The sequence below is a fragment of the Pristiophorus japonicus genome, unplaced genomic scaffold, assembly GCF_044704955.1.
Source record: "Pristiophorus japonicus isolate sPriJap1 unplaced genomic scaffold, sPriJap1.hap1 HAP1_SCAFFOLD_33, whole genome shotgun sequence".
Classification (NCBI taxonomy): domain Eukaryota; kingdom Metazoa; phylum Chordata; class Chondrichthyes; family Pristiophoridae; genus Pristiophorus; species Pristiophorus japonicus.
Window position 1 is genome coordinate 1,375,626 of NW_027253106.1, and position 21,703 is coordinate 1,397,328.

A 21,703-nucleotide genomic window follows, 5' to 3' on the forward strand; every position below is an offset into this window, starting at 1 on the left:
CCCTCCGTCACTGCCGTCGGGGTACTGAGGCACACAACCAATCTGTCTCTGCCCTGGGGGTACTAAGGCCCACATTCCCTCCCTGTTGTGGGTACTGAGGTTCACACTCCCTGCCTCTCTGCCCTGGGTGTACTGAGGCCACACTTCCTCCCGACCTGCCCAGGGGTTCTGAGGCCCACTCTCGCTCCGTGCCCTTTGGGTACAGAGGCCAACACACCCTCAATACATCTTTGGGGGAAATGAGGTCCACACACCTTCCCTACCTGCTCTGGGGGTACTTTGACCAACACCCCCCCCGCCCTCGCTGTCCTGGGAGTACTGTGGCCCACACTCCCTCACTACATGCCCTGCGTGTCCTGAGGTCCACACTCCCTCCTTCGCTAACCTGGGTGTCCTGAAGCCAAACTCCCTCATTCGCTGCCCTGGTGTACTGAGACCCACAATCACACGATAACATCCCAACCCAGGGTGTACGGAGGCCCAGACTCCATCCCTCCCTGCACTGGGTGTAGAGGCCCACAATCCCTCGCTCCTTGGAGGTACTGAGGCCTCCTCACGCTCAATTCCTGCCCTGGGAGTACTGAGTCCCACACTCCCTCACACTCTGACCTGGGTGTCCTGAGGCCGAAGCTCCCTGCCTCGCTGCCCTGGGGTATTGACATCCACACTCCCTCCTTCCCTCCCAACCCTGGGTGTACTGAGGCTCCCTCCCTCCCTGCCCTGGAGTTGGAGGCTCACAATACTTCGCTCCTTACAGGTACTGAGGCCCACTCACGCTCACTCCCTGCCCTGGGGGTACTAAGGACCACACTCCCTCCCTCCCTGCCCTGGGGGTCCTGAGGCTACACTCAGTCCCTCCCTGCCCTGGGGATCCTGAGGCCCACTCTCACTTCCTTCCTCCCTGTCCTCGGGTACTGAGGCCCAAACTCCCTCCCTGCCCTGGGGAAACGGTGGCCCACACTCCCTCAATAACTGGGCGTACTGAAGCCCACAATCCCTCCCTACCTCCCTGCCCTAGGTGTAATGATGCCCATACTCCCTCCCTCCCCAACTGGAGGTACTGAGGCCCAATCTCCCTACATACCTGTACAGACGGTACTGAGGCCCACACACTCTATATCCCTTCCTGTGGGTACCGTTGCACACAATCACTCCCTTCCTCTCTGCACTCGGGGTACTGAGACCCACACTCCCTTCCTCCCTCCCGGCCCTCGAGGTACTGAGGCCCGCACTCCCTCCCTCCCTCCCTGTGCCGGTGTTACTGAGGCCCACATTCCCTCCCTCTCTCCCTGTCCTGGGGGTACTGAGGCCCATACTACCTCCCTCACTCCCTTCCTGCCTTGGGGGTACTGAGGCCCATACTACCTCCATCACTCACTCCCTGCCCTGTGGGTACTGAGGCCCACATTCCCTCTCTACCTGCCCTGGGGGTACTGAGGCCCACACGCCCTCTCTACCTGCCCTGGGGGTACTGAGGCCCACACAACCTCTCTACCTTCCCTGAGAGTACTGAGGCCCACACTCCCTCTCTACCTGCCCTGGGGGTACTGAGGCCCACACTCACTCCCTCCCTGCCTTTCGGGTACTGTGACCCACACTCCCTCCCTCCCACTCTGCCCTGGCGGTACTGAGGCCCACACCCGCTCCCTCCCTCACTTCCCTGGGTGTACTGAGGCCCACACTCCCTCCCTCCGTGCACTGGAGGTATTGAGGCCCACACACCCTCCCATCCTGCACTGGGGGTACTGAGGCCCAAACTCCCTCACTCCCTGCACAGGGAACACTGAGGATCACACTCCCTCCCTCCCTCCCTGCGGAAACTGAGGCCCACACACCGTCCCTCAATTCACTACTCGTTCCCTCCCTCCTTGCCCTGGCAGTACTGAGGCACGCACTCCCTCCCTCCCTGTCCAGGGGGTGCTATGCCCTCACTCCATTCCTCCCTGGCTTTGTGGTACTGAGGCCCACACTCCCTCCCTCCCTCCCTGGAGGTACTGAGGACCGCACTTTCCGAACTGCCCTGGATGTACTGAGGCCCACACTCCCTCCCTCCCTGCCCTGGGGTACTGAGGCCTACGCCCCTCCCTCCCTTTCCTGGAGGTACTGCGGCCCATATTCACTCACTCACTGCTCTGGGGTTAATGAGGGTCACACTCCCTCCCTCCCTTGCTTTGTGGTACTGAGGCCCACACTCCCTCCCTACCGCTCTGACTGGGGGTATTGAGGCCCACACTACCTCCCTCGCTCTCTGCCCTGAAAGTACTGTGGCTCACACTCCCTCACTCCATCTCTGCCCTGGCGGTACTGAGGACCACACTACCTCCCTCTCTGGCTTTGTGGTACTGAGGCCCTCCCTCCCTACCTGCCCTGGAGGTAATGCGGCCCACACTCCCTCCCTCCCTCTCTACCCTGAAGGTACTGAGGCCCACACTCCCTCCCTCCATCACTGCCCTGATGGTACTAGGACCCACACCCACTACCTCCCTCCCAACACGGGAGGTAATGAGGCCCACACCCGCTCCCTCCCAGCACTGGAAGTACTGAGACCCACACTCCCTCCCTTCCAGCACTGGAGGTACTGAGGCCCTCACTGCCATCCTCCCTGCGCTGGAGGTACTGAGGCCCACACTCCCTCGCTCTCTTGCCTTGTGGTACTGAGGCCCACACTCCCTCCCTGCCTCTCTACCTGGGAGTATTGAGGCTCACGCTCCCTCCCTCCCTCACTGCCCTGGAGGTACTGAGGCCCACACTCCCTCCCTCTCTGCCCTGGTGGTACTGAGACCCACACTTCCTTCCTCCCATCACTGGAGATTGTGAAGCCCTCACTGCCACTCTCCCTGCCCTGCAGGTACTGAGACCCAAACTCCCTCCCTTCTTGCCCTGGGGGTCCTCAGGCCCACACACTCTCCCTCTTGCCCTGGGGTACAGAGGCCCACACTCCTTCCCTCCCTGCCCACGAGGTACGGAGGCCCAGCTCCCTCGCTCCCTCCTTGAAGGTATTAAGCCCACACTACCTACCTCCCTGTCCATGGGGTACTGAGGCCCACACTCCCTCCTTCCCTGCCCTCGGTGTACTGTGGCTCACGATCCCTATCTGCCCTGGAGGTACTGGGCCCACACGCCCTCCCTCCTTGCCCTGGGGGTCCTGAGGCCCCTGCTCACTGCCTGCCTACCCTGTGGGTACTGAGGCACATATCCTCCCTACCTGCCCGGGGAGTATTGAGGCCCAGACTCCCTCCCTCTCTGCTTGGAGGTACTGAGGCCCAAACTCCCTTGCTCCCTGCCCTGTGGTTCCTGAGGCCCAGTCTCACTCCCTCCCTCCCAGCCCTGGGGGTACCGAAGTCCAAACTGCCTCCTTCCCTGGCCTTGAGGTATTGAGGCCCTCACTCCCACCTTGCCTGCCCTTGAGGTACTGAGGCCCAGTCTCCCTCTCTCCCTGCCCGGCGATGCTGAGGCCCACACTCCCTCCCTCATGGCTGTCGGGGTACTGATGCCCACATTCCCTCTCTCCCTCCTTGGGGTACTGAGGCCCACTCTCTCTCCCTGCCCTGGAGGTACTGAGGCTCACACTCCCTCACGCCCTGGCCTTGTGGAACTGAGACCCACACACCCTCCCTCCATTTCTACCCTGGTGGTACTGAGGCCAACACTCCCTTCCTCCCTTACTGCCCTGATGGTACTGAAGCCCACACTCCCTCCCTCCCTGCCCTCGGGGTACTGAGGCCCAATCTCCCTCACACACAGACCTTGGGGGAATGAGGTCCACACGCACTTCGTCGCTCCCTCCCTGGGGTTACTGAGGCCTACACTCCTTCTCTCTTGCCCCTGGAGGTACTGAGGAACATACTCCCTGTCTCCCTGCCATGGGGTTACTGAGGCCCACACTCCCTCCTTCCCTCCGTGCCCCGGAGGTACTGAGGGCCACTCTCGCTCACTCACTGTCGTGGAGGACTGAGGCCCACACTCACTTCTTCCCTCCTTGCCCTCGGGGTACTGTGGTGCAAACTCCTTCGCTCCCTGCCCTGGGGGTACTGAGGCGCACACTCCCTCCCTCCCTGCCCTCGGGGTACTGAGGCGCAAACTCCTTCCCTCCCAGCCCTGGAGGTACTGAGGCCCACACTCCTTGAGGCTACTGTAGCTCACATACCCACCTCCCTCCCTGGAGCTACTGAGGTCCGCACTCCCTCCCTCCCTGGCTGCCCTGGACCACATTCACACTCTCCCTGCCCTTTGGATACTGAGGCCTACACACCCTACCTTCCCTCGTGGTACTAAGGACGAAACTCACTCCTTCACTGCTCTGGGGTCCTGAGGCCCACACTCCCTCCCTCCTTGACATAGGGGTACTAAGGCCCATATTACCACCCTCCCTGCCCTTGGGGTACTGAGGACCACACTCCCTCCTTCCTTACCCTGGGGGACCTGAGGTCCACACCCACTCCCTCCCTGCCATCGGGGTACTGATGCCCAGGCTTATTACCTGCACTGTAGGTTCTGAGGCCTGTACTCCCTCCCTCCTTGAGCTAGGCGTCCTGAGGCCCACACTCGCTGCCTTCCTGCCCTGCGGGTACTGAGGATCAGACAATGTCCCGACCTGCCCTGGGGTTACTGAGGCCGAAACACCCTCCCTCCCTCCTTGGACGTACTGAGGCCCAGACTCCCTCCCTCCCTCCTTGGAGGTACTGAGGCCCACACTCCCTCCCTCCCTGCCATGGGGTTCCTGAACTCACTCTCACTCCCTACCTCCCTGTCCTCGGGGTACTGAGGCCCACACTCGCTCACTGCCTGCCTTGTGGGTACTGAAGCAAACACACCCTCCCTCACTTCCTCCCTGCCCTCGTGGTATTGAGGCTCACACTCCCTCCCTCCCTGTCATCGGGTTGCTGAGGCCCATACTCCCTCCGTGCCCTGCAGCTACTGAGGCCCACCCTCCCTCTCTACCTGCCATCGTGGTACTGAGGCCGAAACTCCCTCCCTCCCTGCCCTGAGGATACTGAGGCCCACTCATTCTCCCTCTCTACCCTGGGGGCACTGAGGCCCACACTCCCTACTTCCCTGACTGCCCTGGTGGTACCGAGGTCCACTCTTCCTCTCTCCTTCTCTGCCCTGGGGCTACTGAGGCCCACACTCCCCCCTCCCTGATTTCCCTGGGGGTACTGAGGCCCACTCTCCCACCCTCCCTGACTGCCCTGGGGATACTGAGTCCCAAACTACCTCCCTCCCTCCCTGACCTGGGGATACGGAGGCCCAGACTTCCTCCATACCTCTTGGAGGTACCGTAGCCCACACATCATCCCAACATGTCCCCGGGAAACTGAGATCCACACTCGCTCACACCCTGCTCTGTAGGTACTGAGGCCAACAATCCCTCCCTCCCTCCCTGCCCTGGTGGTCCTGAGGTGCACACTCCCTCCCTCATTGCCATTAGGGTACTGAGACGCACACTCCCTCCCCCCCACTCTGCCCTGGCGGTACTGAGGCCCATACTCCCTCTCTACCTGTCCTGGGGGTACTGCGGCGCACACTGCCTCCCTCCCTGCACTGAAGGTACTGAGGTCCACACTCCATCCCTCCTTTGTTTTGTGGTACTGAGGCCCACACTCCCTCCCTCCCTCCCTTGAGGTACTGAGGACCGCACTCCCAACTGCCCTGGAGGTACTGAGGCCCACACTCCCTCCCTCGCTGCCCTGGGAGTACTGAGGCCTACCCCCGTCCATTCCTGTCCTGGAGGTACTGCAGCCCACATTCCCTCACTCACTGCCCTGGCGTTAATGAGGGTCACACTCCCTCCCTCCCTTGCCTTGTGGTACTGAGGCCGCCACTCCATCCCTCCCTGGAGGTACTGAGGACCGCACTCCCTACCAGCCCTGGAGGTACCGAGGCCCACACGCCCTCCCTCCCTGCCCTGGGGGTACTGCAGCCCACATTCCCTCACTCACTGTCCTGGAGTTAATGAGGATCACACTCATTCCCTCCCTTGCCTTGTGGTACTGAGGCCCACACCCCCTCCCTTCCTCTCTGCCTGGGGATATTGAGGCCCACACTACCTCCCTCTCTCTCTGCCCTGGAAGTACTGAGGAACACACTCCCTCGCTCCATCTCTGCCCTGGTGGTACTGAGGCCCACAATCCCTCCCACCCTGACTTTGTGGTACTGAGGCCCACAATCCCTCCCTCCCTCTCTGCACTGGAGATACTGAGGCCCACACTCCCTCCCTCCGTCCCTGCTCTGGGGGTCCTGAGGCCCACTCTCACTCTCTACTTCCCTGTCCTCGGGGTACTGAGACCCACACTCGCTCACTCCCTGCCCTGTGGGTACTGAGGCAAACAGTCCCTCCTCACCCCCTCCCCGTCCTCGGGGTATTGAGGCTCACACTCCTTCACTCCCTGTCCTTCGGTTGCTGAGGCCCATACACCTTCCGTGCCCTGTAGCTACTGAGGCCCACACTTCCTCGCTACCTGCCCTCGGGCTACTGAGGCCGAGACTCCCTCCCTCCCTCCATGCCCTGAGGATACTGAGGCCCACTCATTCTCCCTCTCTGCCTTGGGGGTGCTGAGACCCACACTCCCTCCCTCCCTGACTGCCCTGGTGGTACCAAGGTCCACTCTTCCTCCATCCCTCTCTGCCATGGGGGTACTGAGGCCCACACTCCCTCCCTCCCTGATTGCCCTGGGGGTATGGAGGCCCATACTTCCTCCCTAACCCTTGGAGGTACCGAAGCCCACACTCCATCCCAACATGTCCTCGGGATACTGAGAACCACACTCGCTCACACACTGCTCTGGAGGTACTGAGTCCAATAATTCCTCACTCCCTCCCTGCCCTGGGGGTCCTGAGGCCCACACTCCCTCCCTCCCTGCCTTTCGGGTACTGAGACCCACACTCCCTCCCTTCCACTCTGCCGTGGCGGAACTGAGGCCCACACACCCTTTCTACCTGCCCTGGGGGTACTGAAGCCCACACTCCCTCCCTCCCTGCACTGGAGGTACAGAGGCCCACACTTCCTCCCTCCCTGACCTGGGGGTCCTGAGGCCCACTCTCCCGCCCTCCCTGTCCTCGGGGTACTGAGGCCCACACTCCCTCTCTACCTGCCCTTGGGGTACTGAGGCCCACACTCGCTCTCTATCTGCCCTGGCAATACTGAAGCCCACACTCCTTCCCTCCCTCAATACCCTGGGTGTACTGAAGCCCACAGTACCTCCCTCCCTGCACTGGAGGTACTGAGACCCACACTCCCTCCCTCCCAGCACTGGGGGTCCTGAGGCCCACACTCCCGACCTCCCTGTCCTCGGGGTACTGAGGCCCATACTCCCTCTCTACCTGCCCTTGGGGTACTGAGGCCCACATTCGCTCTCTACCTGCCCTGGGGGTACTGAGGCCCACACTCCCTCCCTCCCTGCCTTTCGGGTACTGAGACCCACACTCCCTTCCTCCCATTCTGCCCTGTCGGTACTGAGGCCCACACTCCTTCCCTCCCTAAAAGCCTGGATGTATTTAAGCCCACACACCCTCCCTCCCTGCCCTGAAGGTACTGAGGCCGACACTCCCTCCCTCCCTGCCCTGGGGGTACTGAGGCCCAAAGTCCCTCACTCCCTGCACAGGGAACACTGAGGATCACACTCCCTCCCTCCCTCCTTCCGGAAACTGAAGCCCACATTCCGTCCCTCAATTCACTATTGGTACTGAGTCCCATATTCGCTCCATCCCTCCCTGCCCTGGAGGTTCTGAGGCCCTCACTTCATCCCTCACTGGTTTTGTGGTACTGAGGCCCACTCTCCCTCACTCCCTTTGTGTGGTACTGAGGCCCGCACTCCCTACCTGCCCTGGAGGTACTGAGGCCCACACTAACTCCCTCCCTGCTCTGGGAATACTGAGGCCCAAACTCCGTCCCTCCCAGCAGTTGAGTACTGAGGCGCACACTTCGCCCTCCAAGCCCGGTGGTACTGAGGCCCACACTCCCTCCCTCCCTTGCATTGTGGTATTGAGGCCCACACTCCATTCCTCCCTCTCTGCCTGGGGGGACTGAGGCCCACACTCCCTCCCTCTCTGCCCTCGGGGTACTGAGACCCACACCGACTATACCTCCCAGAACTGGAGGTACTGAGGCCCACAACACCTCCCTCCCAGCACTGTAGGTAACGGGGTCCCACAATCCCTCCCTCCCAGCACTGGAGATACTGAAGCCCTCACTGCCACACACGCTGCCCTGCAGATACTGAAACGCACACTCCCTCCTTCCCAGCAGTGGAGGTACTGAGGCACAAACTCCCTCCCTCCTAGTCCGGGGGTACTGAGGACCAAACTCCCTCCCTCCCTTGCTTTGTGGTACTGAGGCCCACACATCACCCTCCCTCCTGCCCTGGGTGCAATGAGGCCCACACATCATCCCTCCCTCCTGCCCTGGCTGCAATGAGGCCCAAATGCCCTATAACCCTCCCTAGGTGTACTGAAGTCCACACTCCCTCTATCCCTCACTACCCTGGGGTATTGAGGCCCACACTCCCTCCCTCCCTGCACTGGAGGTACTGAAGCCCACACTCACTCCCTCCCATCCTGCATTGGAGGTACTGAGGCCCACACCCCCTCCCTCCCTGCCCTGGGGGTACTGAGGACCAGACTCCCTCCCTCCCTGCTGTGGGGATACTGAGGCCCACAGTCCATTCCTCTCTGCCCTGTGGGTACTGAGACTCACATTCCCTCCCTCCCTCCCTGGAGGTACTGAGGCCCAAACTCCCTCCCTCCCTGCCCAGGTAACACTTAGGCACACACTCCCTCCCTTCCTCCGGAAACTGAGGCCCACACTCTGTCGCTCACTTCCCTCGGGATACTGAGACCCACACTCGCTCCCTCCCTCCCTGCCCTGGGGGTTCTGCGGCCCATTCTCCCTCCACTACTTGCCTGGGGATACTGAGGGCCACACTCCCTCTCTCTCTCACTGGTGGTACTGAGGGCCACACTCCCTCCCTCCCTGCCCAGGGGGTACTGAGGCCCACACACCCTCCCTCCCTTGCTTTGTGCAACTATGGCCCACACTCCTTACCTGCCCTGGAGGTACTGAGGCCGACAATCCCTCCCTCCCTTGACTTGTTGTACTGAGTCCCAGACTCCCTCCCTCCCTCTCTGCCTGGGAGTATTGAGGCCCACACTCCCTCCCTCCCTCTCTGCCCTGGAGGTACTGAGGCCCACACTCCCTCCCTCCATCTCTGCCCTGGGGATACTGAGACCCACACCCACTACCTCACTCCCAGCACTGGAGATAATGAGGATGACACCGCCTCCCTCCCAGCACTGGAAGTACTGAGGCCCACACTCCCTACCTTCCAGTACTTGAGATACTGAGACCCTAACTGCCATCCTCCCTGCCCAGGAGGTACTGAGACCCACACTCACTGCCTCCCAGCACTGGAAGTACTGAGACACACACTCCCTCCCTCCCAGACCGGCGGTACTGAGGCCCACTCTCACCTCCATCCCTTGCCTTGTGGTACTGAGGCCCACACTCCCTCCTTCCCTCCCTGCCTGGGGTTATAGAGGCCCACATTCCCTATCGAGCTGGCTAATTTAGAGGTCCTACTTTTTAATTTAGCTCCTTGCTCCTTAAATTCGTCTCGTAGGACTCCTCCCTTTATTTACCTATGTCGTTGGTACCAATGTGCACCATGACAACTAGCTGGTCTTCCTCCATTTTTATAATGTCCTGCACCCGCTCCAAAAAAACTCGTGTCGCGAGTTGGTCTTATCGCAGGAGAAGGATCCACAGCCAGCTAAGGAATGGACGACCAGCAGGACGACTAGTGCAAGGAAGGTAGCGCAGGGGTCCCCTGTGGTCATCCCCCTGCAAAACAGATACACTGCTTTGAGTACTGTTGAGGGGGATGACTCATCAGGGGAGTTCAGCAGCAGCGAAGTTCATGGAACCGTGGCTGGCGCTGTTGCACAGGAGGGCAGGTAAAAGAGTGGGAGCGCGATAGTGATAGGGGATTCAATCGTAAGAGGAATAGCTAGACGTTTCTGTGGCAGGAACCAAGACTCCAGGATGGTATGTTGCCTCCCTGATGCAAGGGTCAATGATGTCTCGGAGCGGGTGCAGGACATTCAAAAAAGGGATGGAGGACAGCCAGTTGTCGTGGTGCACATTGGTACCAACGACATAGGTAAAAAAAAGGGATGAGGTCCTACGAGACGAAGGTAAGGAGCAAGGAGCTAAATTAAAAAGTAGGACCTCAAAATTAGTAATCTCGGGATTGCTAGCAGAGCCACGTGCTAGTCAGACTAGGAATCGCAGGATAGCTCAAATGACATGCAGCAGGGAGGAATTCAAATACTTGGGGCATTGGAGCAGGTTCTGGGGGAGGTGGGACGAGTACAAACCGGACGGTCTGGAACTGGGCAGGACCGGAACCAATGTCCTTGGGGGAGTGTTTGCTAGTGCTGTTGGGGAGGAGTGAATCTAATATGCCAGGGGGACGGGAACCAATGCAGGGAGACAGAGGGAAACAAAAATGAGACAAAAGCAAAAGACAGAAAGGAGATGAGTAAAAGTGGAGGGCAGAGAAACCCAAGGCAAGAAACAAAAAGGGCCACTGAATATAAAGGGTCTGAAGGAGGGGTCAAAACTAAAAAGCATGGTTTAAAAACTAGGATTAAAACACTCTACCTACATGCACGTAGCATTCGAAATAAAGTAAATTAGTTCACGGCACAAATATTTGCAAATGGGTATGATTTGGTGGCCATTACAGAAACATGGTTGCAGGGTGGCCAAGACTGGTAATTAAACATACATGGATATCTGACGATTCGGAAAGATGGACAAGAAGGGAAAGGAGGTCGGGTAGCTCTGTTAATAAAGGATGATATCAAGGCAGTTGTGAGGGATGATATTGGCTCCAATGAACAAAATGTTGAATCATTTTTGGTGGAGATTAGAGATATTAATGGCAAAAAGTCATTGGTCGGCGTAGTTTATAGGCCAACAAATAATAACTTCACGGCAGTAGTCATTGAGGATTTTAACCTGCATATCGATTGGTCAAATCAAATCGCACGGGGTAGCCTGGAGGAGGAATTCATAGAATGCATACGGGATTGTTTCTGAGAACAATATGTAACAGTACCTACAAGGGAGCAAGCCATCTTAGACCTGGTCCTGTGTAATGAGACAGGAAAATATAAACGATCTCCGAGTAAAAGATCCTCTCGGAATGAGTGATCACAGCATGGTTGAATTTGTAATACAGATTGAGGGTGAGGAGGTTGTGTCAGAAACGATTGTACTATGCTTAAACAAAGGGGACTACAGTGGGATGAGGGCAGAGTTGGCTAAAGTAGACTGGAAACAAAGACTAAACGGTGTCATAATTGAGGAACAGTGAAGGACTTTTAAGGAGCTCTTTCACAGTGCGCAACAAAAATATATTTTTGTGAAAAAGAATGGCGGCAAGAGAAGGGATAACCAGCCGTGGATTAACAAGGAAATAAAGGAGAGTATCAAAGCAAAGACCAATGCGTATAAGGTGGCCAAGGTTAGTGGGAAACTGGAGGATTGGGAAAATGTTAAGCAACAGCAAAGAATGACGAAAAAAGCAATAAAGAAAGGAAAGATAGATTACGAATGTAAATTTGCACAAAACATAAAACAGGTAGTAAAAGCTTTCACAAATATATAAAACGGAAAAGAGTGACTAAAGTAAATGTTGCTCCCTTAGAAGATGAGAAGGGGAATTTAATAATGTGAAATGTGGAAATGGCTGAGACATGAAAGAATTATTTTGCTTCGCTCTTCACAGTGGAAGGCACAAAAATCATGGCAACAATTTCTGGTCAAAGGAATGTGGGAAGGGAGGACCGTGAGACAATCACTATTAATCGGGGGGTCGTGCTGGACAGGCTAATGGGACTCAAGGTAGACACGTCCCCTGGTCCTGAGGAGATGCATCACAGGGTATTAAAAGAGATGGCAGAAGTTATAGCAGATGCATTCGTTACAATCTACCAAAATTCTCTGGATTCTGGAGAGATACCAGCGGACTGGAAAGCAGCTAATGTAACGCCTCTGTTTAAAAAAAGGGGGCAGACAAAAGGCACGTAATTATAGGCCGGTTAGTTTAACATCTGTAGTGTGGAAAATGCTTGAATCTATCATTAAGGAAGAAATAGCCGGACATCTGGATAGGAATAGTGCAATCAAGCAGACGCAGCATGGATTCATGAAGGGGGAATCATGTTTAACTAATTTACTGGAATTATTTGAGGATATAACGATCATCATGGATAGAGGTGTACCGATGGATGTGGTGTATTTAGATTTGCAAAAGACATTCGATAAGGTGCCACACAAAATGTTACTGCAGAAGATAGAGTTACGCGGCGGCAGAGGAAATGTATCAGCATGGATCGAGAATTGGCTGGCTAAAAGAAAGCAGAGAGTCGGGATAAATGTGTTATTTTCGGGCTGGGAATCGGTGCTTAGTGGTGTGTCACAGGGATCGGTGCTGGGAACATAACTGTTTACAATATACATTGAAGACCTGGAAGAGGGGACAGAATGCAGTGTAACACAATTTGCAGATGACACGAAGATTAGTGGGAAAGCGGGTTGTGTAGAGGACTCAGAGAGGCTGCAAAGAGATTTGGATAGGTTAAGCGAATGGGCTAAGGTTTGGCAGATGGAATACCATGTCGAAAAATGTGAGGTCATCCACCTTGGAATAAAAAACAGTAAAAGGTAATATTATTTGAAGGGGTAGAAATTACAACATGCTGCGGTGCAAAGGGTTCTGGGGGTCCTTGTGCATGAAACTCTTTTCGAGTTAATCCAATCGACCTCCATCACCACAAGGATTCATTTGTGGTGAATAGTGCTTATGGTCACTGAGGAGCACAGAATGATTAGTTGTGCAACATGAATGATTCTGAGGAGGCATCTGGATTTGAACCAGGGACCTCTTGATCTGCAGTCAAATGCTCTACCACTGAGCTATGAATCCCAAAAAGTTAGTTTGCAGTTGCAGCAGTTAATCAGGAAGGCGAATGGAATGTTGGCGTTCATTGCGAGAGGGATGGAGTACAAAAGCAGGGAGGTCCTGCTGCAATTTTATAGGCCGCACCTGGAGTACTGCCTGCAGTTTTGGTAACCTTTCTTAAGGAAGGATATACTAGCTTTGGAGGTGGTACAGAGGCGATTCACGAGGCTGATTCCGGAGATGAGGGGGTTAACTTATGATGATAGATTAAGTAGACTGGGTCTTTACTTGTTGGAGTTCAGAAGGATGAGTGGTGATCTTAGAGAAACATTTAAATTAATGAAAGGCATAGAAAAGATAGAGGCAGAGAGGCTGTTTCCAGTGGTCGGGGAGACTAGAACTAGGGGGCACAGCCTCAAAATACGGGGGAGCCCATTTAAACCGAGTTGAGAAGGAACTTCTTCTCCCAAAGGGTTGTGAATCTGTGGAATTCTCTGCCCAAGGAAGCAGTTGAGGCTAGTTCATTGAATGTATTCAAATCACAGATAGATAGATTTTTAACCTATAAGGGAATTAAGGGTTACGGGGAGCGGGCGGGTAAGTGGAGCTGAGTCCACGGCCAGAATTATCCAAGATCTTGTTGAATGGCGGAGCAGGCTCGAGGGGCTAGATGGCCTACTCCTGTGCCTAATTATTATGTTCTTATGTTCTTATGCTGTAACAATTTTATAACTCTGATTCTATGATTTTCGAACACTTTTAAAGCATTATAAATTGTGATAATGTTTAATAAATGGTCACGATAAATCGAAATGCCGATACCGTATTGCAAAAAGCTATAAATGGTACAACGGAGATGCTGCCTATATTCGTGCAGACAAGAGTTACACTGACTCATGAAGAACGTTAGGCCGTCCATGTTTGTGCATGGCAGAGAGGCCTTTCCAGAGGGGCCTGAGAGAGAGTCGTACCCCGCACAGGCAGCCCAGTTTAGACAGTGTGTGAATGTGTGCGTGTGATCCTTCACCCAGATCACTGGCCCATCACCTGGAACCGAGGGCAGACAGGTTGTTAATGAGTGTGTTAATATTCACCCAGATTAGTGAATCCTCACGCGGAGCGCAATGTAGACTGTGTGTGAGTGAGCATGTTAATGTTGACCCCGATCATTGGCCCCACGCAGTGAGAGCGAATCGATCACAATATCAGGATTCAGGGAGTCGGAGGCTGCAAAGTCCCCGCTGCTTCTCATCGTCTAATGAATTTAACAATCAAAGTAAAGGGATATTTCCCCACATTCTTCAACTGCTCTTTGAACTTAGTCTGTGTCACGCAATAAATAACCGTGTTTGTGCAGCAGCTCAGCAGCTGCAGCATGAATCCAAATTCCCTCACATAATCCGGCAGATATATCAGCCTAGCAGAGAACCAGCGCAATGAGCCCCACAGAGAATGTACCATATATACCGACCATAACAGGATGAAATTCCCCGAGATAGGAAGCAGTAAAATGATTAATTTCCTGCGGCTCTCCATCTCTGGGTCTCTGGGAATCTCCCCATTTTTGGGACACCGGAGTCTCCTACGTGCTCTGCTGGATACTAAAATATATCTGACGGTGAGAGCATTGAGCAGCACTATGACCACAAATGGGACACACGGGGTGAGGATGTAATGCAGGAACTCGATTGTTCCCCAGACTGTTGATCTCATTAACCTAGATTTTGCGCTACAAAACCAGGGGTTATTAAATAGCTGATAGTTATCTGACAGCATAAAATACCAGAAAATATCTATTAAGCAGCTCATCACAGTCACTGTTCCCAGAACCACAGCCGCCGTTTTCCCGGTGCAATATTTGGTCTTCAGCTTTTGGCAACAAATCGCCACAAATCGGTCAAAGGTGAAAGTGACAGTGAACCAGACAGAACAGTTTGTGGCTGCATAAACTAGGACAGCGTGGATATTACACACGGGAAGGGAGAACAGGAAATAGAAATATCGCCGATAAACAATCGGAATGTGCCTCAATATCAGGTCGAGGATAATGACCAGTCGATCCGCCGCTGTCATGGCCACCAGGTAGCGAGTGACACATTGAGAGAGACCGCACTTTCCCCGAGACAGGATCACAATCGTTACTACGTTCACTGTGAGGAAGGGAAATAAACAGAGAAAGTATACATCAGGCTGCGAACAAGAGCAACTGTTTAATTGAAGTTGGGGTGAAAAGTGCAAATCATTATCTAAATGTACATTTTTTGGCAATAAATTAAGGAAACCGCAAAGACGTTCGATAAATATATTGAGAACAAGAGGATAACTAAAGAAGGGTCGTGCATAATACAGACCATGAGTGTAATATATGTGTGGAGGCGGAAAATGTTGGTATAGTGCTCAATCAATTCGTTGCGTCTGTTTTCACAAAGGAGCGGGAAAATGCAGATACTGCGATCAATGAGGAGTGTGAAATTCTGGATGAAGTAAACATCATGAGAGAGGAGGTATTCAGGGGTTTATCAGCTTTCATAGTAGATAATTCCCCAGGCCCGGATGAATTGCATCCCAGTCTGTTGAGCGAAGTAAAATAGGAAATAACAGACGCCTTGACCATTATTTTCCAGTCCTCTTTAGATTTGTGCATAGTGCCGGAGGATTGGAGGACTGCCAATGTCCTACCCTTGTTTAAGATGGGAGAAAGAGATAGGCCGAATAATTCCAGGCCTGTCAACCTAACCTCAGTGATGGCAAAATTATTGGATTAATCTACATTTGGAAAGGGAAGGAATAATAAGGGGCAGTTAGCACGGATTTGTTAAAGGATGATCGTGCTTGACTAACTTGATTGAATTCTTGACATGGTAACCAAGACGGTCGATGAGGGTAGTGCATACGATGTAGTGTACATCACTTTAGGAAAGCTTTTCCTAAAGTCCAACATATTAGACTGGTCATGAATGTTAAAGCCCATGGGATCCTGTTATCCAGGGCAATGTGTCTCCTTGAATCAAATGTTGGCTTAGAGTTATGAAGCAAAGGGTTATGGTTGATGGATCTTTTTGTGACAGAAAGGCTGTTTCCACTGGGGTTACACAGGGCTCAGTACTGGATCCCTTGCGTTAGTGGTAGATATCATTGATCTACATTTGGATATAGGGAGCATGATTAATAAGTTTGCACATGTTGCTAAAATTATCTGTGTGGATGGGAATGAAGAGGAGAGTCATGGAGTGCAAGAGGATATAAATATACTCGTCTGGTGCGCAGAGCTGTGGGAAATAGAATTTCGTTCGGTGAAGTTTAAGCTTATGCATTTTGGGAGGATTTAATAGTGTTGTTGAGCAGAGGGACCGTGGAGTGTTTGTCCACAGAACCCTGAACGTATCAGGCAAAATGTAAAAGATGGTTGAGAAATCGTACAGAAATATTGGTTTATTGGGTGATGCATCGAATACAAGAGCAGGAAGGTTCTGCTTATTTTGTGTAATATTCTGGTTAGGCCACAGTTGGAATACTGCATGCAGTTCTGGGTGCAGCATTTTCGGAAGGACGTGATTGCACTCGAGAGGGCGCAGATGCTGCCCTGAATTGGTAAACGCAGCTATGAGGACAGATTGCAGAGCCTTGGTCGCTTCTCATTGGAACAGAGGAGGTTGCGAGGAGACCTCACTGCGGTCTGCAACATTTTGAGGGGTTTGGATAAAGTGGGTAGCAACAGTCAATTTCCATTGGTGGAGGGCTCAATTATGAGGAGTTTAAGTGATTGTTTGAAGGTCCAGAGGGGATTTCAAGGGGGCTTCTTCACGCAGAGGGATCTGGGTTAATGGGCCGTGCTGCCCCGGAAAAGGTGGTGGATGCTAAAACAATCACCACGTTTAAAATGTGCGTGGTTGTAACTGAAAGAGGCGAAACCTTCAGGATTACGGAGCGAGGGCTCTTAATTGGGAATAGAATGTACAACCTGTTGTTGGCTGACGCAGAAACGATGGTAAGTACAGCATTAAATCGAATCCGGCCATTGTGATCTCCTGGATTTATTTCCATCGCCTGGATGGGTCGGAGACCAATCTTCCAAGATTTTTTTAGCCTCAGTTAGTCTGCGTTTTTACTTGTTTTCTGCGCCTCCCAAGAGCTCAGATGGCTCGGGTTGGGTTGGAGTGTGCAATATTTCGGTGGAATGGGCGTCGCAGTTGTATGGGGCAGATGGTTGACCTGGGTGCTCTTTACCTTTCTGCCTTTGTTAATTGTTCACATGTTTTTATGTAAACTTCAGGCCTGCTGACCGAGGGCCGTGTGGCTCTTTGTCGGATGTCGTGGACACGATAGGCCGAAATGGCCTACTTCCGCTCTTTGCTTTTCTATTTTTCTATGTTTCGATGACATTCGATGAAATAATCTAATTATATTACCCGGGGAGTTTAATACAGGGTTTATTTTAAAAATTATCAATAGTACATCGTGGAATCAATAAATGAAATGGCAATAACTACAACAGGAAAGTAACAGATGTTTGATCAATGGGAGGTCAAGTGATAGAACTACCTTTATCCCTGCAGACAAAAGCGTCATACCATGTACCAGGTCAAAAAGGACCAGAACCTCTCAGAAAGTTTTCGTGTCGTGGGGTCAGTCAACATTTGGAGCGGTGTAATTCGCTTCTGTGCCCCTGGATTAGGGAGTTGGATATCGCGCTGGCTTCCCGCTTGGTTAGAATATCCATTATATTTAGAAGAGAAAATGAATGAAATAGCAAAATACATAACCTTTTTCCTTGGCATGCAATGATTACTGGCAATTGTATTTAAAACATACAGATATAGTATGACAATGCTAAGATAGTGAATACGTATGCACTATAGTTACAAATATAACAGGGCTGAGAGAAATGTGTTAAAGAATTAGTTTTATGCATTTTTGTTGAAATACATCAATTATCGCTTATAGAAAGGAAGATATTCCAAATAAAATTACAAAAAATAGGCACCGAATTAAAATAAATAGTTATCATTGATCAGGTTATGCCCGACAAAATGCATGTATTAATATCGAGACAAGGCGAGTTATTCCTCAGGCAAAGAGTCAGCGAATAATTTAGTAAAGTATATCAACACAAATGGAAGAGATTTGTCCATGTCCTTTATCACCTGTTGGATTTCACTTGTGCACAGAAAATTATTCGAGAAAATATGAATAGACTTTCATATTCTCAATACTCCCGTTACAATAGCTGGGATCGTTTATCATGAAACATAGCAGGCGGCGATAGAGCACTGTGACAATGATTTGGAATAAAGCAAGAGAGATCTGCCTCAATGAACATTTTGTGAGAATGTAAATTATCCTTGAAACCCTATTCTGACCATCAGAAGCAGTGCCACGAATGTAGAACTGGGCAGTTTTGCAAAGGAGACACTGACTGGAACTAAATGATTCATGGACATTTCAGAAATTAATGATCATCTGCCAGGATTTGTTCCATTGAATTTATTTTAGTAACCAGTCCGGGCATTAGCTGCCATTGTGTGCGTCAGTAACTATACAGAGAAATAGGTGCCATTGTGTGTGCCAGTAAGCATACCATGCATTACGTGACTGAGTATGTGCCAGTAACCATACGGTGCATTAGGTGACTGTGTGTCAGCAACTATAACGAGAATTAGGTGACAATGTGTCAGCAAGCATACCGAACTTTAGGTGATTGTGTGTCATGAAACATGCCAAACATTAATTACTGTGTGTGTTAATAACCATACTGGTCATTAGGTGACTGTGTGTCATTAACCATACCGAGCACTGGGTGACAGTGTGACAGTGTGACAGTGTGTGTTCGTAACCATACCGAACATTCGGTGACAGTGTGTAATTAACCATACCAAACATCAGGTGACAGTGTGTGTCAATAGCCATACTGGGCATTAGATGACAGTGTGTGATAGTAACCATACCGAACATTAGGTGAAAAAAACAGCAAACTACTGTGGATGTTGAAAATGTGAAATGGAAACAGAAAATGTTGGAAATAACCCGAAGGTCAATCAGCACACATGGAGAGAGTAACACAGTTATGTTTCAGGTCGATTATCTTTAGCCATCGGGTGAAAGGTCTAGTAAATCAAGACACATTTCATTTCACCTGTTATAAACGTTGAGGGGAGAGAGAATACTGAAATTCGTTCAATAACATTTCTCGACCAATATCTTTGCCTGAGTCGAAAATAGAAAATTTGAAACTTGGTAAAACGTTTCACACTCAGAATTAATAGCCAACGGCAGTGTGGATAGGATAGCGAAGGGCGTGGAGAGAAACACATTTAAGAAACATTTCGAGAATTAATAGCTGGATACAGAGATTACCAGGGACTTTCACAACTGTGTGAAATGGGCATTGCATTGGGATTAACTGGAGGTGGTGGAATTTGATGATAGAATCATAGATATTTACAGCACAGATGGATGCCATTCGGCCCACCGTGTCTGGGCTCGCTGACAGAGAGCTACCCAATCTAATCCCACTTTCCAGTTCTTGGTCCATTGCCTTATAGGTTACATCACTTAAATTGCACATCCAAGTAATTTATAAATGTGCTGAGAGTTTCTGCCTCTACCACTCTTTCAGGCGGTGATTTCGATACACCTATCACAATCTGAGTGAAAAAAACATTTCCCCTCAGTCCCCTCAAATACTCCGACGACTGAAGTTAAATCATTAATACGGGAATATTAAAACAGAGAGATTGTAGGATCAGGAGCAAATGTTGATCAGTGATAATAGCAGTGATTGTTGAATGGTACTTGGTGCGAATTATGATGTAGACAGCGGAGTTTTGTAAGAAGTCTGGAATAGATGAGTTCAAATGTAAAAATGAAAGGGATGAGAGTTTATGCAGCATAAGGCCTGATATGGTGCAGAGACCAGACAAAATTAAGGAGGAGATAGTTGGCAGGTTTGGTAACTCAGAGGATGTGAGGTCGGAACTCAGCTCTGGCTCAAAGAAAAGGCAGAGGTTGCGAGCTTCCAAATTCAGCCTCAGATATTGGTCACTGACCGGGAATACATCGATCGATCGAAAATTGAGATTGTGATACGAAGCAAATGCTTAACTAGCAAGCACAGTAATACAGTGAAACGTGATTTACACATTTAATTGCTGGATATAGAAACTTACCACGGACACCAAGTTCAACAAAGATGACAAGTAAATTACAAGAACAGATATACAGTTTGCTTGAGTTTGCCGAGTTAATAGCTGGATAGAGAGACTTACCCGGAACTCCAACAACAGCAAGCAGTGGATAGTAAATGTATTTAAAAGCACGAAGTGCCAATTCTATCCGTGCGTGTAACGGAATTCTATTATAATGTTCATAAAGCATGTCAAACTCCCAGATGAAACTCCTGTCCATTGCTGTAACATTCCAAGTCACTGTTGTCTGATTCCAATCCATTTTCGTAACATTCCAATTTAACAGAATGCAGATTCTGGCTGCCTCTCTTGGAGTACTGTTCTGATCCCTGTTAGTGCCGGAGGTGAAACTCTCACTGATACTATGCGATAATGCTTTGAAAGGAATTCCTTATTAATAGAAGAGGGAAACCAGGCAAAGATACATTAGGATCCATGGAGAATACCAATAATTGCAGTCACTGAACAAACAGCTTCAGTTAACCCGTGGAGACTGACATTAATTACAGTCACTGAACAAACAGCTTCACTTATCCCATTTCAATCCAACACTTTTTGTACCACAGCAATGTAGCACATTTCCCCGGTCCACCATAGTGGTTATCTTACTGGACTAGTAACCCAGAGCCCTGGAATAATGGTCCGGAACCATGAGTTCAAATTCCACCATGGCAGCAGTGGAGTTTCAATATAACGAATAAAACTGAATTGAAAATATAGTAAAGATTTGGGGAGGGGACATCGCGGTACTGATTAAAGGAACTATTGCAGCTGTGAGGAGTGATGATATGCTAGAGGGACAAACAAATGAGGCCATAAGAGTCGAACTGAAAAATTCAAAAGGGTGATCACACCGTTGGGCATGTATTATTGGCCGCCAAACGGTGGGAGTGTGATAGAGGAGCAAGTAATATAGGCAAATTGCTGTGAAGTCCAAAACCTACAGGGTAATAATAGCAGGGTATTTTATTATCCAAATAATTATTTTGACAAATAGAGTGTGAAGGGTATCGAGGGTGTCTAATTCTTAAAATGCATTCAAGAGAACTTTTTCAGTCAATATGTAACAGGCACAGCACGAGAGCGGGCGGTGATGGATTTTGTTCTGGAAAAATAATCTGGGCAGGTTGAAGTGGTATTAGTGGAAAACGCTTGGGTGCCAGTGACCATAATTCGGACAAATTTAAGTTTTCTGTGGATATGGTCAAGGATAGGCGTGCAATAAATGTCCCAAATTGGGGAAATTATATTTGTGCTACGTTAAGTGTTGATTTGGCCACAGAGGACTGGAAACTGCTGTTTATGGTTAAATCAATGTCAGAACAGTGGGAGGCATTGAAGGAGGAGATCTGGAAGGCCCAGGCCAATCATGTGCCCTTAATGAAAAAGGGTGGGACTAAAATGACCTCCCAAATTGCATCACCTCACAGTTCTCTGGAATAAATTCCATTTGCCACTGCTCTGCCCAGCTGACCAGTAGATTCATATCCTACTGCAGCCCATGGTTTCCTCCTCATTAGCAACAGCACAGCCAATTTTAGCATCGTCTGCAAA

The 21,703-nt window shown here is 51.1% G+C and overlaps 1 protein-coding gene and 1 non-coding gene across 2 annotated transcripts; both read right to left on the bottom strand.

The window, feature by feature from the left end:
* Positions 1 to 12,917: 12,917 nt before the first annotated feature.
* trnac-gca (transfer RNA cysteine (anticodon GCA)) lies at positions 12,918 to 12,989 on the bottom strand. The gene has a single exon. It is a non-coding gene; the product is annotated as a tRNA-Cys (tRNA).
* A 1,224-nt stretch (positions 12,990 to 14,213) lies between these two features.
* Positions 14,214 to 20,411, bottom strand: LOC139249595 (probable G-protein coupled receptor 139). Its single transcript, XM_070872530.1, has 2 exons — positions 20,231 to 20,411; positions 14,214 to 15,115 (listed from the first exon to the last, which is right to left on the bottom strand). Exons 1-2 carry the CDS (start codon positions 20,409 to 20,411, stop codon positions 14,214 to 14,216), a joined length of 1,083 nt encoding a protein of 360 aa, XP_070728631.1.
* Positions 20,412 to 21,703: the final 1,292 nt, after the last annotated feature.

Coding starts and splice junctions, on each gene's coding strand:
- LOC139249595 (XM_070872530.1), bottom strand. CDS start 20,411: ATGGATTGGAATCAGACAACAGTGACTTGGAATGTTACAGCAATGGAC. Junction 15,116..20,230: donor TGCTGTTGTTGGAGTTCCGG/GTAAGTCTCTCT, acceptor CCTTCCTCACAG/TGAACGTAGTAACGATTGTG.